At 47.3% G+C, this 23,013-nt stretch overlaps 1 protein-coding gene across 4 annotated transcripts in view; it reads left to right on the top strand.

Annotated features, from left to right (window-relative positions):
- Positions 1-9,236: 9,236 nt before the first annotated feature.
- LOC125945918 (gastrula zinc finger protein XlCGF57.1-like) overlaps positions 9,237-23,013 on the top strand; it is a 29,514-nt gene continuing 15,737 nt past the window's right edge. For 3 of the 4 annotated variants that reach the window (XM_049668308.1, XM_049668307.1, XM_049668305.1), the window contains exons 1-3: positions 9,237-9,630; positions 11,159-11,226; positions 16,583-16,789. In XM_049668308.1, coding sequence (XP_049524265.1) covers positions 16,597-16,789 — 193 coding nt within the window. In that variant the 5' untranslated portion in view covers positions 9,237-9,630; positions 11,159-11,226; positions 16,583-16,596. The remainder of the gene's footprint in view (positions 9,631-11,158; positions 11,227-16,582; positions 16,790-23,013) is intronic. The other variant, XM_049668306.1, reaches the window with a different exon arrangement.

Here is a 23,013-nt window from a genome sequence, read left to right as displayed (position 1 = left end):
CGCGAAAGGTCGTGGGGGGTATGGGAGGGGGGGACGACGCTGTGCTGCGGCACCGAATGCGTATGTTGCAACTGGGTGCAAGGTGAACTGGCGACGCAATCTCCCACGCGAAAGGCGCAAAGCGGGAAGGCAGCACGGGAGGGAGGGGGGGGGGGGGCGGCTTCTACTATGCCAACAAATGCGTTTGCACCTGTGCCGGCTGTCTGTGTTGTCGCGCGCACCGTACTTTGAAAGCGATCTCCACACGGCTCTGACATCTGTATGCGCTGTGCTTATGTCGCTCAGCTTCCGTTGAAGCGATAGACCGCACGAACCTGCGCTCGCTGCAGCGGCCCACGCCCGCGTTTTGACTGTGGTTGTCTGAGGTCATCGAGTCTATTCATGTTTCCTTGTTCGTGTTGACACCACACTTGTTAATTCAGTTACTAAGTGATTGTGTCAACTTTATGCAGCTGATAAAACTACTATCTCTACTCCTTATAGCTCTCTACTAATTTGCTATCGCAATTGATGCTTTGCCTTTCGGGCAAAACTGAGACATTTAAAAAAAAATTATTACTTTGTCGACTTCATGCGAAGATCGTGGGTACTTGGACATTAACCTTTCAACGTTCGTAAATTTAAACAGATGCAAAACTCCCAGTCGCACGCTCCAATTCTCGGATACGCGCGGTCTACATGTTTTGCATACGTGCAGGGCTTGAAAATCATTGTTTTGGTTATAGTGCGGTACTGCTTATATAATGCAGATATGCACGACTCTGGCGACTTGCGTTATAAGCGGTCTACACTGTATTTTATTAGTTGCAATCACATGAACGAAATGGACAGTAAAATCAGCTTCGTGGTTCTTGAACCACAGGTTGACCACGTCGGCAAGGTAAAAGATGGCGTAAGTCAGCTTGTCGTGGTCATCCCACTTGTGTGCGCTAACACGCTCATACTCGGCCAGCACGTCGTGACCGTCAGTGCCACTGAAGACTGAAGGATCACGTTGACGAAGCACCTCAGAGCACACGACAGTGTGGGAGCACAAGCCAAGCGTTGCCCGTTTCTGTGCATAATTCATAAAAACGCTGAGCGCATCTAACTTTGAACGCGTACTATCAATTAATGGAGGTGCTGGTTGCCCTTTTCATCCTGGAACTCCGTACCCGGACTCTACACCCAGCTTCGGCAATGCCTGACGACGTCCCACAGCAAGGTGCTCCCACACCACCGGTGTTCGCCTGCTCCGGCTTACCACGACAGCGAGACCCTGTCATTTTCAAAGGCATCGACGAGCATGACGCCGAGGACTGGCTCACATCGCTGTGAGTGGGTAAGCGCCCACTGTAAGTGGGATTACGGCACCAAACTCAGCAACGTCAACTTTTATCTGGCGGGCGTAGCACAGCTGTGGTTACACAACCATGAAGCTGATATTGCCAACTAGTCTTCCTTTAAAACGAGCTTCGCGAAAGTCTTCGGCTGACCCGCTGTTCGCAAGCTCCGCGCAGAACAGCGCTTACGCGGTCACGCCCAGTAATCCAACGAGAACATCACGCCCTACATCGAGGATATTGTAGACATCATGCCATCGCATCAACCCTGCTATGTCCGAAACTGATAAAATCAGACACATCATGAAGGGGATTGAGGACGACGCCTTCCAAATACTCATTGCCTTCCTCCTGTCATCTTGATTCCAAACTCCCGCCTGTCCAGCGTACCCAACTCTTGGAGCTGCTCGACCGCTTTCGGATGTCATTCGATCATAAGCAATCTTCTTCGGCCGCACATCCGCCATCGTTCACCACATTGACACCGGTGCCTACGCACCCTACACCAGCGTCCATACCGAGTTTCTCATGCTGAACGTCGTGACGAACAAGTCAACAACATGCTTCATCGTGGTGCAATAGAACCCTCACACAGCCCTTGGGCCTCCCCAGTTGTGCGGGTGAAGAAAAAGGACTGTAGCATCAGATTTTGTGTTCATTATAGGTGCCTTAACAAGATCAAAAAAAGATGTTTATCCGCATGCCCAGAATCGACGACGCTCTCGACTGCTTGCAGTTAAGGAGCAGAGTTCTTTTCCTCTTTGGACCTTCGATCTGGGTACTGTCAGGTCCCTATGAATGTCACTGACCATCCGAAGACTGCGTTTGTAACCCCAGATGGGTTATATGAGTTCAACGTGATACCTTTCGGCCTTTGTAATGCGCCAGCTGCGACCTTCGAACACCTCATGGACAACGTTCTTACAGACCTCAAATGGCACACGTGTATTTGCTACCTGGATGACGTCGTAGTCTTTTCGAAGGACTTTGACTCCTATCTGAACCACCTCGCAAGCGTCTTGACTTGCCTTTCAGACGCTGGACTGTAGTTAACTTGAAGAAGTGCCACTTTGCCGCCCACCGGCTTACCGTCTTAGGCCATGTTGTCAGCAAGGGCAGTGTCCTTCCCGACCTTGCAAAGCTTCCTGCCATCGCCGAATTCCCCAGGCCGTCTATGCTGAAGGAACTCCGTAGCTTTATAGGACTGTGTTTATACTTTCGCCAATTCGTGCGTAATTTCGCGTCCATAATCGCCTCATTATCGCAGTTGCTTGCCAACAGCCAAGGCATCTAGGCACGGTCTACAGCTTGCGAAGACACGTTCACCACATTACACCATCTTTTGATATTAGCCACCTATTCTACGCCACTTTGACCTAGACGCTCCAACAGAAATCCACAGACGCTATGGAGTAGGCCTCGGCGCTATTCTTGCCCATCAGTAAGTCTGGCTTCGAAGAGTGCGTCGTCTCTTATGCCAGCCGCACTCTCACCATAGCGGAAATGACCTATTCCGTGCACCGAGAAAGAATGTCTTGCAATCATTTGGGCAATCACCAAATTTCGACCTTACGTATATGGCCGTCCATTTGACGTTGTGACTGATCACCACGCCCTGTGTTGGTCGTTGTCATTAAAAGACCCATCTGGTCACCTAGCTCGTTGGTTGCTTCGTCTACAGGACTATCACATCCGTGTTGTCTACCGGTAAGGCCGTAAGCATCGAATGCTGACGCTGTTTCACGCTCACCACTGCCCGATAAGTATGGTGCTGCGTCTGTCTCTAGCTACAGTTCTTCTTCGCTTACATTCGCCGACATGCCAGCTGAGCAACGCCGGGATGCTTGGATATAGCCTCTCTTCTAGAGTATTTATCTCAGCCATCACCGCGCACCACCGACCGCTCACTTCGGCGCACTGCTCGCCACTTTGCAATCCGCGAAGGGCCCCTGTACCGCTGCAACTATCTATCTGATGACCGTAAATGGTTGCTAGTCACACCCCGCCGTCTGCGTTCCGACATCTGTGCCTCTTTTCATGCGGATCCGCAATGTGCCCATGCCGGTGTACTAAAGACGTATGCACGCCTATTGGCGAATTTCATTGGGAGAACAGGAGCAGGGCGCCGTGCAGTGCGGAGTCGGGCGACAGCTTAGTGAGAACAGGCACACTCGACCCGCCACTGGAATACGGCGTGCATTCGGAGAGCAGGTGGGAGGGGGACGTGTGAGGAGAAATGTACCATGTGACTAAAGCAATCGAAGTCCCACCATTCTCTGCAGGAGAGCAGCAAAACACGCGTGATCGTCTTGTAATCTGTCGGGCGTAGTCATGTCACCGTTTGCGGCCACGTACTGCATACTTTTGTGCAGCGTCGACGCATCCCACAAAGTGTCCGCCTGCGAAGATCATCTGAAACTGCAACTTGAATTTGAAGTTGAGCTCCAGCAGCTTTCGCTGCTGTCACCGTCGAGCGTCTCAAGCACTTCAGCAAGGCGACAACGCTTTGCTGTCACTGTCCCCCGCGCATCCAACGAGAAGCAAGGCGGACTAGAAATGCCAGGATCTGTCGCTAAATCGCTGCGAAACTCGCTCATATCACCGACGTCAAAAACAGCAGTACCAAAACACCAACTACGCTTGGCTGCCGCCATTGCCGCCGCGCGCGCCGGCTAAAGCAAAATGAAAAGAAATGAGGATATGACGGTTTAAGTCACATGACTTCCTCCGTACTCCGCTTTTCAGGCGAGAGCAGTCCGGACTGCTCCCGGCTGCTCTCGGCGCAGCAAAACTGCTCTTGTTCTGCCACTGGATGATGGCTCTCCCACTCCTGTTCGACCACTGAAACACGTCGCCTCTGGAACGAGCACTTTCAGCGTGCGTTTGAGTACTCCTGTTCTCCCAATGGAATTTGCCATATGGCTTCGATACTACGTACTGGCGCGGAATATACCGCTTTATTCAGCAGTAGGTCCCTTCGTGCCCCAAGTGCCAACGCCACAAGAGCCAACCTCACCAGATAACAGGGCCGCTCCAACCTTTCGACCGTATTAGCATTGATTTGTACGGCCCTCTACCATATATACCCCAGATGGCAACCGCTGGTACATCGTCGTCGTGGACCACCTCACGCGCTACGCCGAATTCAGCGCTTTCGGCGGCCACAGCACGTGAAGTTGGCTTGTTCACCCTTCGCATCCTTTCTCTTTGACACGGTGCGCCCGGCGAGCTACTGAGTGACCTTGGTTGTTTATTCCTTTCCGAAGCTGGTAAAAGCCTTGCTCCATGAATGCAACGTTGTCCATATAACTACAAGCACCTATCATCCGCAAACCAATGGTATGATTGAATGCTTCAATCGCACTCTCTGTGACGTGCATGCTCGCCATGTACTACGTTTCCGCTTACCACACTAACTGGGACCGCATCCTTCCCTTTGTTAAGTATGCTTACCATAGCGCCACTCAGTCTACCACGGGATCCTCTCCTTTCTTTCTTCGTTATGGTCGCAAACCTTCCTCGTTTATTGACACGACTCTTTTGTATCGCCCCAACGCTTCAGAATCTACGACTCTACCCAAAGCCGCCACTTATGCCGAAGAATGGCGTCAGATCGCATGCTCACTTACCGCGCAAAACCAGGCCAGCCAGAAACATAGTCGAGACGCAGGCTTGTCTTTTCTATCATATTCACCTGAAATGCTGGTATATATGGCTCTGCGTTCCCTCTACTCCCGGCCTTTCTACAGAGTTCAGGTCAAAGTATGACAGCCCTTAACGGATTCTACGACAGACGTTCCCGGTCAACTACGTCATTGAGCCTATTTGGCCATCTACGGACCAACGGAGTCGTAGACGCGAAACTGTTCATGTCGACCGACTGAAGCCGCACTACGACCCATCAGTGCTGCCTGTTCCATAGGTCGCCAGGATGGTTCCTTTTTCGCCGGGGAGTGATTGTAGTGACAAATACGGGCGCCAGCAGGAGACGAAGAAGACGGGTGTGGTTGTTGGTGCTCGCACTCGCTCCGCTTGGCCGTTGCCCGTTTCTGTGCATTCATAAAACCGCCGAGCGCATCTAACATTGAACACGTACTGTCACCTTCTTCAATGAGGTCATGGCTTGCAGTTTCGATCTTACAATCTTTTACCGGTTGTATTTTTTGCAACGCTTAAAGGCCATTCCGCTTCCTGAGATCTGTGACACGTTTTCACTGTTTACACTCTGTCTCATCTCAATAGTTAATCCGATTTTATACTGCAGTGTAAGCAGTTTATCTCTGTAATCTACTTGAACGGCATACTCTTCATATATTTCTTCGTCAGGAGTGAGCACTTCAATCTTTCGATTAAGGAATTCAAACAAAGCCTCTCATGAAGCATTTTGAGCCGGCTGCTCAAAAGGTGCAGTTGAGCCATTGTGTTGGCCACACTCAGCGCCGCGTCAATATCGGCAGAGATGGTGCTTACCATCGTTCTTATAAGGGCCCTATCCATGATCTGCTCAGCCTCCTTGGAGCAGATGGCTGTCAGTGGATGGATGATGGTGTAGCGCCCACCAACACCGCAACGCGGGGCGCTTTGGTCATCGCTCTCAGCCGGTGCCTTGGTGCCGGCTGTCAAAGAAGTGAAAAATAAAGAAGCGCAGCGCGCGCAGTGTCGTCCTTGAAGCTAGCCATCTGGTCATCACTGGTCGCACGCCGCTCGGCTCGCGGCCTTCGCCCTTCTGAGTAGGAACGACGGCACGGCTCGTTGGGCCGCCACTACGTCCTCCTACAATGGCAGTCGCTTTCATTGACTCCGCTCTTCTCGGTGAATCTATGCGTGGGCTCGTAGTCAGTCGGTCCTGGGGGCTGTTCTGTCGTTGATTAATACAGTTCCTGGGTTTCCGCACCATTTTGTAGAAACCCGCGAAGGACCACGCAGGAAGAGCTGTCGATGAGGAAACATGGCGTTTTAATGGAACAACAGTGACGATGATGATAGCAGGTGAGTGAGGAAGAAGTTTCTACAGAGCCAGCCCAGCTTCGTTCTCTTCATCCAAACTCTGTACGTTCACACGTTTCAATATGCTTCACTGCTATACATTGCATATGCTTCACTATAAACAAAACTGACTTTAGGAAACCGAATTATGCAATTTTTCTTGGACCCTTACCTGACTTTATGTAAATGCATTATGAAAAGGCATGCTGCACTATATTTGCAGCAAAAAGAATGTGCTTCACAGAAAAACAAATGTTCATGATATGTATTTGCAAAATATCCATGTAATGGCAGCCGAAATATCATTTACCATTACTTGTGAGAGTACTAATAGCGAGTATGAGTCTGAATAACCGAGTGGGTCTGAAAAGTCTGCCTCTGCAATGACTATATTTTCATTTTGTTGAGATCAGTTTTGCCCTCAATAGGGCACGAATGAAAAGATCTTAAATTTATGGCTGTCAGTACAGCAATCATAAGCAATCTCTATAAATCTGACATTTCGTGACAAAATTGTAAAAGTTGACAGGTATGTATTAGGACATCAAAGCAGGACACATTAATTTTGTAATTAAAAAAAACTTCATTTATGCATTTACTGTTTCATCCTCCCTTTTGTGCTTGGACTTTCATTGGTCTACAGTGTGCAACAAATACAAGGAAGGTGAGAAAATAACCTGAAGACAAAGAAAATTATAGCCTGTTAACATACTCAGTATACTACTGACACATCCCGATTTTCATAAGCATGCTCATCTGTCAAGTCAGGCACAGAAAGAGGTAACTAAAACTTCAGTTCTTGAGCTGTAACATGCACAAACATGCTTACATAGGAAACAACTTTCAGGAGGCCAGTTGTTGACAGACGCATTGCAGATGAAAGCATAGAGCGGACCGTAATGCCCTCAAACTCTTGCCAACATACATACACTGTTTAGCATGCTGGGCCAACCTTCCGACTATACTTTGAAGCTGTTAATTGTTGGGTTTGAACCAAGCCCAAACACTTTCTTGCTTTATTAATTCCCCATCTTCGTCTAGCCATTTTCCCCTTCGTTTATGACTGTCATATAGACACAAATATTTTATAATTTTTCATTTGCATGTAGTTTGGGCAATACCAATTTTAAAATGACAGTTGCCGAGTGATTTTCTATGGCCCAACTTTAAGGACCTATTGATAATGCAGACGCCATATCCGCGCAGCAGCGACATCAACTGATAGAACCAATGTATGTATACAGCAGCTGAGTCCTCAACAGATGTTACGTGAATATTTCATTAATAAATTTCATAAGCATTTCTGCTTGTCTGCGGCACAGACCGATTGCTGCTGCGTGGCTGTTACCTCATTACGAAACAAAGTCTGCGAGCTTAATAAAGTCAGAATATTAAATAATCAAATAATAGATATTTTTCACTAAATTTATTTTTTTGTATTCCACTGTAATGCTTTTTTTATTCTAAGGTTGGTGGGCCTAAAAATCTCGACAGAGCATCACACCGTTGGAGTTGTTTTCTAACCAAGCACAACATCATCATCATGTCCACTGCAGGACTAAGGCTTCTCCCTGCGAGGCTGCGATCTCCAATTACCCCTGTCTTGCGCTAGCCGATTTCAACTTGCTCCTGCAAATTTCGCAACTTCATCACCCCACCTAGGTTTCTGCCGTACTCTACTGCGCTTTCCTTCTCTTGGTACCCATATTGTAACTCTGATGGTCCACTGGTTACCTATCCTACACATTACATGCCTGCCCAGCTCACAATTAAATGGGCACCCCAAGCGCATGTCTGCCGTCGGCGTTGCCGTCATCGTCGCCGTGAGGTTCCGTATAAAGTCCAACGGCGATAAAATCGTCACCGCGCGCCGTACGCTGTGTGAGCGAGTGAGCGTACGACGGTGAGCCGGCAATCGCGGCTCCATATATAGCTAGCGCTCGCGAGGCACGGGGGCGACGTCACGAGGAGGGAGGGAGGGTGTGGGGTGCGTTCTGCTCCGTCGGCTGCTGCTCACAGCGCGGGCGCCGTATCTTGAAAGTGATCTGCGACATGGGCGAAGTGCCCGCCCGCGCGGGCTTTATCTTCAAAGCGATCTTCTTTGATTTGCATGCGCCGAGTGCTGGTAGCTTCGTATGCGCTCTGCTTTCGACGTTTAGTTCCCGTTGAAGCGAGACGAGAGACAGCGCGAAGGTCTATTTGCCCGCTGCTGCTGGCGCACTTTCTCACTCCGGCGTTTTCACAGCGAGCTATAGTTACCACGATCATCAAGCGAGATGTGTTCATCTTTATATGTGCGCGCGTGACACCATGCTCGTCTATTTAGTCAGTAAGCGAATGTTTACAACTTTATATGGCCAATTAAACTGCTATCCTTGCTTCGTGGAGCTCTCTACTAATTTGCTATCGCAATCGATGCTTCGCCTTTCGGGCGAAACTGCGACTTCTTTTTTTTTTTTTTTTTTTTGTCTCTCTCTCTCTCTCTCTCTCTTAAGTAGGGATGGTAGGGTCAACCGACCAAGAATGCATTTTTAAATTTTAGCACCAAAAACATTGTACAAAACCCGAGGAGCAATTCAGTGCAACTGCAACTGTGAACCATAGAATAAAGAACCAACTTTCTGTCAACGAGCGCTCCAAGCCATTTAAAGATCGCGCCAAAAGTCACGCCCCCTAGGATTTAAAACTGGCAGGCGCGCGCCGCGTTATAGTGCCATTTTATTTGCTTTAGGTGCTGCATTTCTGCGTTTTATCGCATATGTGTGCCTGTTAGGTAACCTCTAGGTAATTTATCACTAGTGTGTCAGTTGACAGTGCGAATTTTGTCATTGGGGACGTTACTATATTGCACGAGAAGGTGTGGACACTCTCCCATATTCTAGGTCACTCTAGTTCAGCAGCATCCTTTCCCCTCATCCATCCATCCAGCTGTTCACGGAGAAGCGCTTCCACAGCCGCGTTTCTTGTAATCAGTCCGCAAATAATTCATTTTATAGTTGCACATTACAGGTTGAATGTTGAAGTCGTTATTAGAAGTGCCGATTACCCTACATATGTGGAAAGTCTGCCCTAGGAGTGCCAATCTTTTGTAGAGTGGGCCTCAATGCTCCTCATGAAAGCTGCCCACTCGACTCACCTGAAATGAAAAGAAGTGCTCTATTACGAATAATCGGGAGTGGATTTACGTGTTTCTTCAAGACGAAGCAGTGAGTGATGCAGGCACTGAGGAGGGTGGCCAAAGGGCCCTGACGGCTTTGCTCCTGAAATATAACTTTTCCTCTATCTGTTCTCTGCAATCTGACAAGTGCGGCAGGTTGGGCAGGTTAGTAAAGATGCATGACGTGAAATTAGTAACGCTTAAAGAAGCGGTGGCAACAAAATATGATAAGCAGAAATGACAAGCGCTTGTTCTATGTACGTTTCTTCCTTCTGCCTCCGGTGTTTTTTTTTTTTCTTTTTTTTTTCTTTCTTTTTTTTTTGCGCGCTGCGCATCTTGCATCTTGCCCGTGTTTCTGATATCCTTTTTTTTTTTTTTTTTTTTGCATGTACTGCGGTTAACCGGGAAACAGTCGGGACCGCAGTCGGAAGCAAAAGCCTAATCTTCATGTTCTCCTTGTAGTCATTCTCAGTAAAATGTAATGAACATATCGGCGACCTGTCGCTTGGCTCCCACTTGGTTCCTTTCCCTGACGGCCCTTGGCGATAAATATTCTTCAGCCACACTTCCCGACGCTGTAGATCGCAGGGGAATTCGTGGTACTTCACAGTAGCGTCACTTCTCGCGTTCGAGCTGCACAGCAGTCCACAACAGCTTACCGGCATCACACCGCTAGAAAAATCTGTCTACCGTACTCAACACACAAGAAACATGAGGCAAGTTGCTCAAACACACGATCACACAAAAAAGCACACGAGAATGCGCACGAAAAAGCACACCAACACGCATAAATCCTGAGGCAAGCACATTGTAGCACGAACCGACGTCTGCCTTGCGTACCGGAGCAGTGGTGTCCTCACCAAAAACAGCTGCCGCAACTGTCAACTCAGCCGAGACGCGCTCGCCCATTGACGCAACGCAGCAGGCCGCACCTTTTTTTTTTTGTGTGTAGCGGCCGTGGTCGTGCTATTGCGCTCAGCAGTGGTCACGCACATGGCTGCATTTATTTCCCTTCCTCACTAGCTGCCTGTGCACTCGGGTAGTGACTGTACTTTTCCATCACTTAAAGCTCGTTAGCAGCTCTTATGTGTGAGCTCTGGAGTTGTGCCATGCTATGTGTACGTGGTGAGCGAGCAGGTAAACAAACTCACACCCTGCTGCTCTTGCCAACGAGCGCACTGTCAAAGGTGAACCGTCAATGCACGAATCAGCTCATTATACCCACGTGCATTGCATTCCTTGCTCATGTTGTAAGGCCACGATTGTATGCACGAAGAAGTAGAAAAGGAGGAGCGGGTGAAGAGGAGGACTTTGCTGTTGGTCTGGCAGCCTTGCCCTATCCAATGCTTTAGCTCTGAGCCTTCTAAATAAGCGTCTCCCGCCTTGTGACAATATATCATGTGCGTAGCTTTGCATCCTTGATCGACATTGTAAAAAAACTAAGATGGTAGATTACACAGGCAGTGTGTCTGCCTTAAATTTTGTTGATGCTATTTTTACGATATCATTTATAAAATACCCAGACAAGCTCTACACACTCGTGAGGTTTACATATCTAAAAGAACTTCTTTCCCGGTTGCACAGGGAGCATATGTCTCACTTTGTGGCAGTTATGTGGTGAAGTGCCCTAGGCCCATATCCCTGGATGGGTGTACAGTCATTTGTCTAATTTGTTTTACTGCTGTCTTTACAGCTTCTGCATCGTCGACGACAAATAGCCGCAAGTGCTGATTGCTACTGGTTGGCCCAGTCCACAATCTGGTATGTATATCCATGGGCTCAAGGCGTGCTGTTGCTTCTAATACTTGAGCTGCTCCAGTAAAAGAGGATTGAATGAATGGGGGTTTGAGGGATGTACGACACCCTATCACCGTCGTGCTATGCAGGTGGCAAGGCGTGTTCAGGTTTGGGCCACTAAGGCTGGCCGTTCTATTGGAAGTTCCCACAATGCATTAAATGTGAATATAGAATTGTGTGGGTCAAAACAATTATATCATATTCCACTTGATGCCCGATGCCATCACAAAAGACAGTGTAGAAGAAGAACCCAGAAAATTTGTTTCCAGCTGTCCTGAGACAATAAATTGTAGAGAAATAATTGTTGCAAACTACCAACGATCGCCCTCAGCTGTGAGCGATTTCTCTGTGGGACTACTGTTTCTTACCAACGTCTTTTGCGTCACTTGCCAGTTGCATCCTCAGTGTTTGACTCATTGTCACAAGACTATGTCTATCTGTACGATGCAGTTGCTGCACCACCCGCGATGCCTGTGAATGGTGGCGAAAGTGCTAGTTTAGGTTAGGTTAATCTAACCTTACCTAAAATTCGGTTTAAGTTGTCGCCTACACCCTATGGCGATTCGAATGAGGCTTGACATCTGCACGGCCCACGTGAGCTGGTACACACGGTGTTTATTTTTCATAAATAGCAGAAATTTACCGTACCGTACTTTTAGTTTGCCTGGAAGTGCTGTTTTATTTTTCTTTGTCTTCTCGCGTCAGCTTTTCCCTCTCCCGCCCTCACCCCCACATTCTGTACAGACACTGCAAGTGAAAAGTGGCAAGGCTGTTATTCACTCGTTTTGCAACTGCGTAGGTTTTACCCATCCTCTGCATTCTATCTACTTCCCCTTGAGACTTGCACGTTAATAGAAGAGTAAGCACTGCAGTTTCTGCAATGCTTTTGCGGAGGCTCACGGATAATTACGGCTGTCAAGAGGCTTATGTGGTGATGACCAGGGAGCTACAGAGGGCATTGTGGGCATGCGACACAATGGAAACGTTTAAATGAGTCTTTTGCATCACCTTTCCTTCCTACCATGCTCTTGCCATGCACAATGCACACTCTCACCCACCGCCCGATGCGGCATGCAAGACAGCAGCAGAAAAGCCGAAGGAAGAGGCAACAAAAGCTTTGCTTTAAAACACCATATAGCACGACATATTATGAGTGCATGTATATGTGTTTTTCAAGGAAAAGCGCAGGAGGGCAGGAGGGATCTACCCGCTAGAAAGGGCTGGAGAGCATGACCCACTATGGCGTTCGTATCTTTCAATACAGATACAACAATCGAAGTAATGTCTACTGGATGGCTTATTCAAAGCAGACAGCTTGACATTTGTATTGCTAAGTTCCCTTTCAATGAACGACGCTGAGACAGGGCCACACGACAGTGATGTCGTGTGGCCTTCCACACGACGTCACTGCAACCACCTGCTCATCTCCATTTTCTTTTTGTATAACTGCCATATTTAACCAATAACTTCTTTTTGTATATGCAATTACTTATACATGTACCCACCCCTTAAATTGGGGGTCTTTAAGGTAATAAAGTGAAGTGAAAGGTTGCCTGTGCGAGTTAGTATCTGCCACCATTTTCGCGCAGGGCATCTCACCCGTGCACGGATTATAAAAGACACAGAGCATTGCGACCCTGCGCACCATGCCACAAGAGGCGCCAGCTGCATTGCATCTTCATATCCATCCAGAGAGAGAGAGAGTGAAAAAAAAAAAAAAAGGGCTAAACGTGAAATGCGAAGTAGCGCAGTGCTCCGCCCTTTCTACAATCTCTTTCTTAGTGAACGTGCAAACTATGTGGGAAATTCGTCGCGGAAGCAGGCCCGAAGCAGCGGACAGCCCAGCTTGTAAATGATAGTGTTAACAAAGCACAAAAATGTGTTGCTTGAGACGAAACTGCAAATTTTGCAAGACTCAAAGAAGTATGAGCTTATGCATTCGATGATATTGGTGATCCTGAAAACCGGGAGTGCTGTGACCATTTTTCACCATTAACTACTGTTTTAAAAAAGCGGGCTTTGTGCACCAGAGCAAGAACCCCCATGGTAGTGATACCAACATGGTGGAAGCCGCTGACATAACTGAGCTCTGGAAGCACGTCGCAGTTTCTAGCCTGTGTATTCTTACTGATGGTGAAACAGGTGGTGCCTCAATGGAAGAGTTTCTGAGTGCAGATGGTGCTGCCTTGTTCTGCAAAAAGATCTCCTACGAGGTGATCATTGTTGCTATAAACGGCAGTGGTGTACAAACGACACGAATAGCGTTAACATGTATGAGATGAAAAAGTGTTAGAGATACATTCTGCTGTTGTAAATTCTGCACAGAAAAAGGTTTGATGTGGATTGTCCCTTGTAGCGCTATATGAATACTGAACCGAAAGGATTATCTTGTGTTCCATGGCTATACAGTTAAACCCGGATATAACGAAATTGACAAATTCCCGAAAAACTTCATTATAAAGAGGATTTCGTTATATGCAGGTTTGGCACGAAAATTTGAAAAAGAAACGCTTACCATATTTCCTCGATTCTAACGCGCCCTCAATTGTAACGCGCACCCATTTTCCGTTTTGGTCGAAGCACTCATCCTTGGAATGTCACACCAGGTGCAAGGCATCGGAAACGAAGAGCGAGCGTCACGATGACGTTGTAGTGTCGTATAGTGTTACAGTAGAACCCTGCTGTTATGTTCCCGGGGGCTGCGTTTTCCCGGCTGTTACGTCGTTTTCGGCCGGTCCCGGCACAGCTCTCATAGAACCCAATGCATTGGTAACCCCGGTGTTGCGTCGCAACTGTGGGACCGTTCCCGCATCATAGGTTGCGAACTGCCACCCCGCGCCGGCCCGAGCGGCCATTTTGACTTTTCATGTTGCTTGGCTTGGTGGCTTGACGGTGGTACCCTAACGGTGGCATTGGCCGCCCAAAGTGCCGGGGGCGACAACTATGACGTATTTTCGGTTTCCACTAGGAAAAGTATGGCCCTTGAGATCTGTATTTGCTATCTAAAGATAGTGTCTATGACGCGTTGTGGCCCTAAAATTGGTTTTGGCTCATAGATATTCCATATAAAGTCCAAGGGCGATAACACAGTCGCTGTGCGCCGTATGCTGTATGTGCGAGTGAAAACGTGCGAGGGGAGCTGACGACCGCGTCTAAATCTCGCGCGCGCAAGAAAGAAAAGCAGGGAGGCAGTGCGCCTTCGTCCGTTGCACTCGAGGCACCGGCGAGGGAGCGAGGGGGGGAGGGATAGCGGGGCGGCGTTGTACTGTACTCTGGTATCAACTGCGTACTGCGCGCGGTCGCGCGGGCCGTATCTTGAAAGTGATCTGGGTTGGGGCAGAGTCTAGTAGTGTAGGTGCATCGGCGGCTCGTAGCTTTGTGCGTGCTGTGTGTTCTCGGCGCTCAGTTTGCGTTGAAGCGATAGACAACAGCACGAAGGTCACTTCGCTCGCTTCTCCAGCGGCGCTTCCACACGCCGCCAGCGTTTGACAGTGCGTGTCCGCGCTCATCGAGTGTGATGTGTAGAGACCGGATTTTAGGCAAATGCCTTTTTGTTCCTTGCGCTCCTATCGCCCCACTTTGATATATGAGCATGAATTAGAGGTTAAGAAGGGCTTTTTAAGTGTTTTTAAGTGTTTTCTATAAATGCTTATTTTGGCGTTTGTGCCTAAATGCCTATAAATGCCTATTTTCAATATCGGCGCCTATATGAACACTATTTAGCCTGAAGTTTTGCTTTCGAGTGCAGTTAGAGACCGTTATTCATGTTACCGGGCAACATTGACTGTTCGGAACTCTATGGGGTTCAACCTAGTCATTTAGTTCAACCAACTCCCGGAAAACAACTGCTAGCAGCATCGAAATGAGACGCGCCGGCCAGCACACGCCGACGCGCTGACATTGCGCGAGCGGTTGGCGAATGCGAAACCGCAGAGAGCCGTCAGGGGAAAGGAGAGTGAAGAGCAAAAGAAGAAAGAAAAATGTGATGTGCACGCAGCTTTTGTTGTACTTGTAATTTACTTTTTAAGGTGTGCACCGCCGTCGGGCGTTCCTTCTAAGGGTATGAGATCATTCTCAGTGACAAGAGGCACAATTTAGAATCCGAAAATCTGGAGATGGTAGTAGTTTGCTATTGTTTTCAAAATCTTCACAGTGATTCTTCGACTACGTTCCACGTGCTCTCCAAACATATTTCTTTAAACACGTACACTTCAAATGAGCGGAAGTGTATTTGGCAGTGTTGGGACGTCTTGCCTGTGCAATTCGGATAATGTCATTGTATATGAGAAAATTGCAAAGAGTTGTACCTAACAGTCCTCATCTAAGAACATGCTAATTTCTTAATAAATCGTAGTCTCTCTTGCATTTGTTATTTGTCTGTTTTTGTTGTGTCTTAATTTAATTGCATCAGGCAGACATAAAGTATCGTTTTTTTTTAATCAGTACTCCCAGCTTTCAAGTATTTTTCATGCCCGTTTCACTGTATGCGACGCTCGAGTACAGTGGTCATTGAACATGAATATGAGCAGTGTGCTTATTGAATGAAGCCAATTGATCGTCATTAGTCCAGCAGTTTTATGGGACAATTGCACGGCTATGTTCAACTATTGGCGCTTTTGTGCCATTATAGACAATAACATTTCTTGTTTTCCTATCGTAGATATAGGCCGTGCATGTCTTCATTTGAAATTATTTGCATTTATGTAAAATTTGTTGTGCCTATATTTACGACGATGGAGGTCTAAAACGTGCTTTTTTGATGCCTAAAGATCCGGCCTCTAGTGATGTGTCACAGCGTGTACCAGCGCGTCGGCAACATCAACTGGAAAAGGAGAGAGTGCCGGCTTGGCGGGCTATGCCAGCTGCAGCCAGCAGCAGGATCAGGTTTGAATGAAAGGAGGGCGAAAGGTCACCCCTGCGACGGCAAGATCGCCGGGTCGAGGAATGCAGGCCCGCCTCGCACACGTGCGCTCGCTTCGCATTCCGCCGCGGCGGAGAAGGTGCTTCCGGTTGCTGCTCGCGCAAAAATGACAAAATTTGGGGCGAAATCTCTAGGTTGTTGGAGGGGGAAATTCGTTATATCGAGGGGGTCTCCCGCTGCCACTTCGTTACATAGAGGTCTCAAATACATGCGCTTCTATGGAGTAACGGCGGGGAACAGAAAAACTTCGTTATATCCAGGAATTTGTTATATGGAGGTTCGTTATAAGCAGGTTTAACTGTACAGTGTAATCTGCCTCTGCATTTATTCTAATGTTGTATTTACCTCTTGTTCTTGATGCTTTAACCGGACTGTAATCACCCCCATTATTTTCTGCAGGCCTCAGAAATGCGATGAGCCTAGCTGAAAGTATCACTGCCAAAACGGCATGCCACATCCCTTCCAAGGTCATCGGTCAAGTCGAGGTTGGCACGCAGTGGAGTTTGGCTCTTGCCGACAAGTCTGTAGGGTGTTCGTTCAAGGCAGGGAGCGAGTCTAGGAGCGTGCAGACTGCGGAGACTGTGGAACAGTTAAGCACCAGCTCAGGTAGGCAGTGACCGGCACTTCTCTTACTTTTGCTTGCTTGTGTCAGCTTGTGGTAAATGCGAGCAGGTCGTGCAGCACGACCTGCTCAAGTGTGTATGACATTCTTGTGCTTAGAACAAATAAGCAGGTTTGTGGTTCTTGTCTGCATTCTGATTGGGACAAAATGCAAAAATACTGCTTTACTGAGCACGTTGAAGCACCTCAGATGGTAAAGCTTAATCCAGAGCCCTGATGCCTGTTGTAGCACTTACATTGCTTTATGATAACATTACACCTGTTGTGTCTCTTAGTTATGCCTAAATCAGTGATTACTGTAACGTGAGTATAGATCAGTGAGGAATGTAAGACGACCCCTGTGTTTGAGCTACAAAACATTCTTTGGTGTATCATATACTGAGGGGAAAACTCCAAGGAAGTGTCAGAGTTCCTGTTCTGGGACCGCTTTGAGTCATGACATCCCACAGCACATGACAAAGCAGGGCTAGGCATGCACAACTCTGTCATCAGGCAATGAGCAGCATGCACTGGGCACCTGAGGTGCATGCCAGGAATCACTTCAGTCGACCTGCAGGCGTCTTGAGGTGACTGCTTGGCCATGCACCTGTTTTGATCCTCTCCCATCGATAGCAGCTTCAGGTATTCAGCACAGTGTTTGCAGGCTGCAGTGGGTGACGCGACCTCTACTGTGCTGCCATTTTGTCCCAGTGGATAATTATTCTCCCGCAGCACTCTCGTTACAATGCCCTACAAGCTCATCGATCTTTGCTGATGCGAAAAGTCAAGCCTTTTCAATTTGTGAAGCGAAACACTAGTGAGCGATTCAATTGCCTTTGCAATGAATTGAATCTGCTGTCATCGGGAGAACTCGTGCACAGTGCTCACAAAAAATTCCACCACAATGCCTTCAAGTTCACTATCAACAGGTGTTCACTATCAACAAAGCTTCCAGTGAAGAAGCGACAGTCGTGCTATTTTACTTTGTATTCAGAGAAACCAAACGGTACACTGCCACAGTCCTGTTGTAGGCTTCCACCCATTTTATCACATTGTTTTCAAATGCAGTTGTAAAGTCAAGCACTGATATGTTATTTTTGCACCCCTAACAATATTAACATGTGTTTGTGCAAAGTTGGCGTGTTTGCCACAATAATGACAAAAACGATGACGCTTTCTCCATTTGGACAACTACAAACGAGAAAACTTTATTTTGTTTCACAGTGTACACGGCAAACACAGGAAGGTTGTGCTAAAGCTATTTTGCAACATCTGACCAAAGGCCGACCTCTCCTTGGTAATTCAGGTGCATGCGGTTGCAGTATAAGATTTGCGAAATGGTTTACAAAATGTTTACTGGCACTAAGTGGAATTAGAATGTGTGTCTTTTTCACAGCATAATGATGGTGCAATTGCCGACCGAGTTAATGGACACCCGATTTTCTGGGCCTGCCCGAATATTTGGACACTGCCAAGGTACCTTCACGTGCTCCATAGTCATTGTATAAGAACAAACAAAATTTTGTATGTTTCAAACTCTTCTCGTTCTTATCCAACTTGTTCTCAGGATCGCAAGTCTAAAGCTGCCGAAAACGCAAACACCATCGCTGTAGTTTTGTTTTCCTGCAGCCTCAGACCAGCATTGCGCGCGTCTCGCATGCCAATTCAGAGCTTCCAATTCCGGTACCGCCTCGATAGCAGGCACCGCTTCCTGCATTCTCTTGCGAGCCTTTGAGCTGTCATTGCCGACGACTCTCGTCAGTCGCATTTGGTCAGTGGTACTGTTTGTGTTGCCTCTCGCACGCATTGTGGTTTGCTTCAGCTGCATACCGCGATGCTAGGCTTAACAACCGATCGTCCTCAGTGGTTTCATTGCCAGCTGCTACCGATTTCACCACCTTCGTCGTCTCGTCTACAACTCGACCAAGGCTTCGAAGCGAAGAAATTATAGCAGATTGACAATGGGAAAGAAGGCCACCTATATCAGGTAAGTGTAAAAATGGCCAGTCGCAAGCGGACGTTGTAAAAGAATTCGAAATCTCGAAGCAGACAATATCGAACTACATAAAAAATAAGGTGAAGATTTTGGAAGCCGCCGAGGAATCTGCTGGATCCCGACAGAAAAACGTTGGCCAAGGTGACCACCCAAAACTTGAGGAAGCTATTGTGATGTACGTGGCTGAAATGCTCACCGCGCAAGTACCAGTGTCCGGTGATATTTTAAATCAAAAGGCAGAAACCCGGGCGCTTCAGGTGAGCATCGAGAGTTTTAAATTTAGTGGTGGCTGGTTCCGAAATGTTAAAAAGAGAAGTAGCTTAAGCTTTAAGAAGATTTGTGGTGAAAGTGCTGCTGTGGACGAGTCGGCTTTTGCAAGTTATTGGTGTGGTAGGCTCCAGTCATAGCTCTAGCAGTTCGCGCCTGAGGACACATTTACTGAGACGAAACCAGGCTGTTTTATAAGTTGCTACCTGAAGAAACACTTGCGTTCACTGAGGACCCCTACCACCGTGGCAAGCAGAGCAAGGAACGGCTGACCACCCTCGTCGGCAACAACATTCTGGCAACTGAAAAGCTTTCAATGCTTGTTAGCAGTAAATGCTTAGAGAGTGCTTCCGAGATGCTTAAAGTGAGCGCGTGTTCAAGTGCTGTACGAAGCCAACAAGAAGGCGTGGACAATGCAACATCTTTTCAAAGAATACATTTGGAAGCTGGAGCGAAAGTTGGGGCATCAAGGATGCAAAGTTGTAATGCTAGTAGACAACTGCGTTGCACATGGCGATGTCAAGGACCTCAAAGCTATGCAAGTAAAATTCTTTCTGCCAAATGCAACATCACTCCTACAGCTGATGGACCAAGGGATTATCCGGACTCTCAAGTAGCTCTATCGCACACGTGTGCTTAGTCGCATGGTGCTATACGTGGACAGTGGCTAGAGCTACGATGTTGGCTTCATCTCTGCAGTCGGCATGCTTTCAGATGCATGGAGACCATGACCAAGAACACAATCCGGCATTGCTTCCGCCATGCGGGTTTCACGATCCAACGCGAAATGCTGTCGTCATGCAATGATTTTGCAACACTAGTGAGCCTGATCAGTCCCCTTCATCTGCTGACCTCATCAAGCATTTGCATACGCAAAATGACGTTGTAGCAGTTCACCAACGCTGACAACGATATCTAGTTCTGTGCTGAACTTACCGACGACAAAATAGTTTGCCAGGTGCTGTTAGAAGATGAATCAGGCTCTGGCAGTGAGGAGCCAGTGACTGTGCAAGCTGATGATCTTTTGGTATGACAACGTAGCACCGCGCAGAAACCTATTGACAAGAGGCTTGGTAAATAAAGCGACGTTTTTTTTGTGTGAACCCCTTTTTTTTGTATTGCACAATTTTCTGGGGGCAATCTCAAGTTGGTCGACGACGGTATGCAAATACAAAAACAAAATGTAATTAGTAAGGCACAATACATTTCAGCAGTGCAAATTTTCACAGTAGAATTTCAATCATACAAATCTCTTGGGATGGTACAAAGATGCATATTGCTCGAAAAGAAACAAAAAATTCAAAAATTGTGAAGAGGGGATGCTACAACTTAAATACAGTACAACCCCGCTGATACGTTTTTCAAGGGACCGCAAAGAAAAAAGAAGACGTAAGAGCTGGGAAACTCAAGAGCCGAGAAATCACAATTGCAATTCTTACGTTTGAAAAAAAAAAGTTGCAGTCTTGCCCAAAACCCGAAGCATTGATTGCGGTAGCAAATTCGTCGACAGTTATTCAAACTAAGTTTTATCGTCCGTATAAACTTGTAAACACTCGCTTATTAACTAAATTAACAAGCGCGGTGTCAGCACGCACAGGCAAACATAACACGACACTCGATGAGTGCGAACACTCGCTGTCGAAACGCTGGCGTGAGGAAGCGCGACATCAGCAGTGAGCGATGTGACCTTCGTGCTGTCTACTGTGTTAACACAAACTGAGTGCCGAGAACACACAGTACACACAAAGCTACGAGCTGCCGACGCACCTGCACTGCCTAGACTCTGCCCCCAACGCAGATGGCTTTCAAGACAAGGCCCGCGCGCTGCCGCGCAGTACGCAGTTGATGCCAGAGTACAACGCCACCTGCTATCCCTCCCTCTACGTCCCCTCCCGTAGCCTCGGCCTCGAGCGTGACGGAAGAACGCGCCCTTCCTGCCCGCTTTTCTTGCGTGCCGCTGTCGTCAGCTCCCCACGCACGCTTTTACTCGCGCATACAGCATGCGGCGCACGGCGACGCCGTTATTGCCCTTGGACTTCATATGGAACCATCTTAATAGACTAGCTTGAAAAAGACGTGGATGAGCACGAAACGACTAACACAGCATCCGTGTTTGTCGTTTCTTGCTCGACCACGTCTTTTTCGCGCTAGTTTTTTCTTAAGATAGAACCACACCAACTTGCTCATCTCTCAGTGTTGATGTTTATACGGAACATCTATGCGCCAAAACCAACTGTAGGGCCCCAATGCGTGATAGACACCATCCTTAGATAGCAAATACGGATCTCAAAAGCCATGCTTTTGCTGGCGGAAACCGAAAATACATCATAGGTGTCGCCCCCAGCACTTTGGGCAGCCAATCCCATCGTGGACCCTACAGATGCTTTTGTGAACCCCTATTTAAGAACCACTGCTGTAGAGAACAGAATCGTTAATCAGCACTACCTTAGAAATAGCATGTCTCAAACAGCTAGGAAGATTGGGTCCGTCAACAAACGTACCCTGAATTGTGAGTGCTTGCACTCTTTACATCGGCACCTTTGTTCTAACTAAGCAAGCAGCATTTGGTTATCATGATCAGTTGCCCATGTCGGAAGTCTCGGTAGTCCAGCAGTAGTCTCAGTACTTTCGGCTTCCAATCACCATTTGACTTTTTTTGCGGGTTTTCAAGCAGGCATGATGTGATCAATGTTTGTATGCACATCCTGAGCACGGCACACCACAGAGACAATGCTAGTGACAGGCTTCAAAGTGCTTAAAAATTTGCCTCAAGGTTATTCGGAGGCTGATGACTGTAGCCCAACAATGCTGCCGGCTGAAGCACCTTCACTTTCTGATAGTGTGCCGGAGGATGAGGCCTTCAGTGGCTTTGAGGGAAGTGCAATAAATGCTGATTTTCTGCACAAGTATTATTCTGCTAGAGTGTGCAGCTCGTATTAATTTTGTTATAGTAAATGTAGATTCCAAAAATATATAAGTGTGACACCTTACAATGAGTGTACAAGCATGCGTATCGCATTTGCTCGTCAATTGAGTTAACATAGATGCACCTTATACACAGGGGCACCTTATATACAGTTTTATTTATTATTTTATTTATTCATACTTTCAAGGCCTGTAGGCCATACCGATTGGAGTGGTAACAAAGCAAAAAAATGCACAGACAATTATACAAAGTAAATATGTTATGCAACACTGTCACAGATTGATGTTTTGAATGAAGATGCATCTGTGATTCGATTGCCTCTGAGATTCGAATGGTGGAATGGTGGTTGAAGTCAACGCTTATGCGGGGCAAAAAAAGAGTCATGGTACCTGTCCGTTTCATGGCTTTTTACCCATCCCGGTACGCCAATTTTACATATCCGGTCAAACCTCAATGAACCATAGAAAAATGGTAGGATCTGTTGTTTCTTCACTACGTGGTTGGAGTGATAAGCATTGCGGAATAGGCAAAGGTGAGCACATTTGCGGCATTATAAATTCAGTTCTTTTTTCGTGCATGTTACTCTGGAATAGCGGGAATAGTTAGATAAAATAAAGCCAACTGCTCAATTTTGAATCTCCTAAGTGCAAAGTTTAGCAATGTTTAATTTTTATCCCAAATGGCAGATGTGTATTCTAGTTATGAGTGAACTAGGGTTTCGTAGAGTGTCAGTTCTTGCAGATGAAGAGGAAAAATTATGACCAAGGTATTTTAATGTGTGATTAGCATTACTAGTGAAATAATTAAGATTGTAGCGAAGAATACGAACGCCATAGCAGGTCACGCTCTCTAGCCCTTTCAAGTGGGTCAATCCCTCCTGCGCTTTCCTCGAGAAACGCCGCTTGTGCTGAGAGCTCGGGCCTTCAAACAACGGACAGCCCAAACGGCTGGTGTCTAATGAACGCCTTTACAAGTGGCGGAGAGTGCTTCTGCCTAGAGCATAAATCCTGGAGCTTCGATCCCGTACCCTACGCTCAACCA

This window comes from Dermacentor silvarum, chromosome 5, assembly GCF_013339745.2.
Source record: "Dermacentor silvarum isolate Dsil-2018 chromosome 5, BIME_Dsil_1.4, whole genome shotgun sequence".
NCBI classification, from domain to species: domain Eukaryota; kingdom Metazoa; phylum Arthropoda; class Arachnida; order Ixodida; family Ixodidae; genus Dermacentor; species Dermacentor silvarum.
The sequence above is the reverse complement of the archived record's forward strand: the minus strand, read 5'-3'. Positions and strand labels throughout refer to the sequence as shown.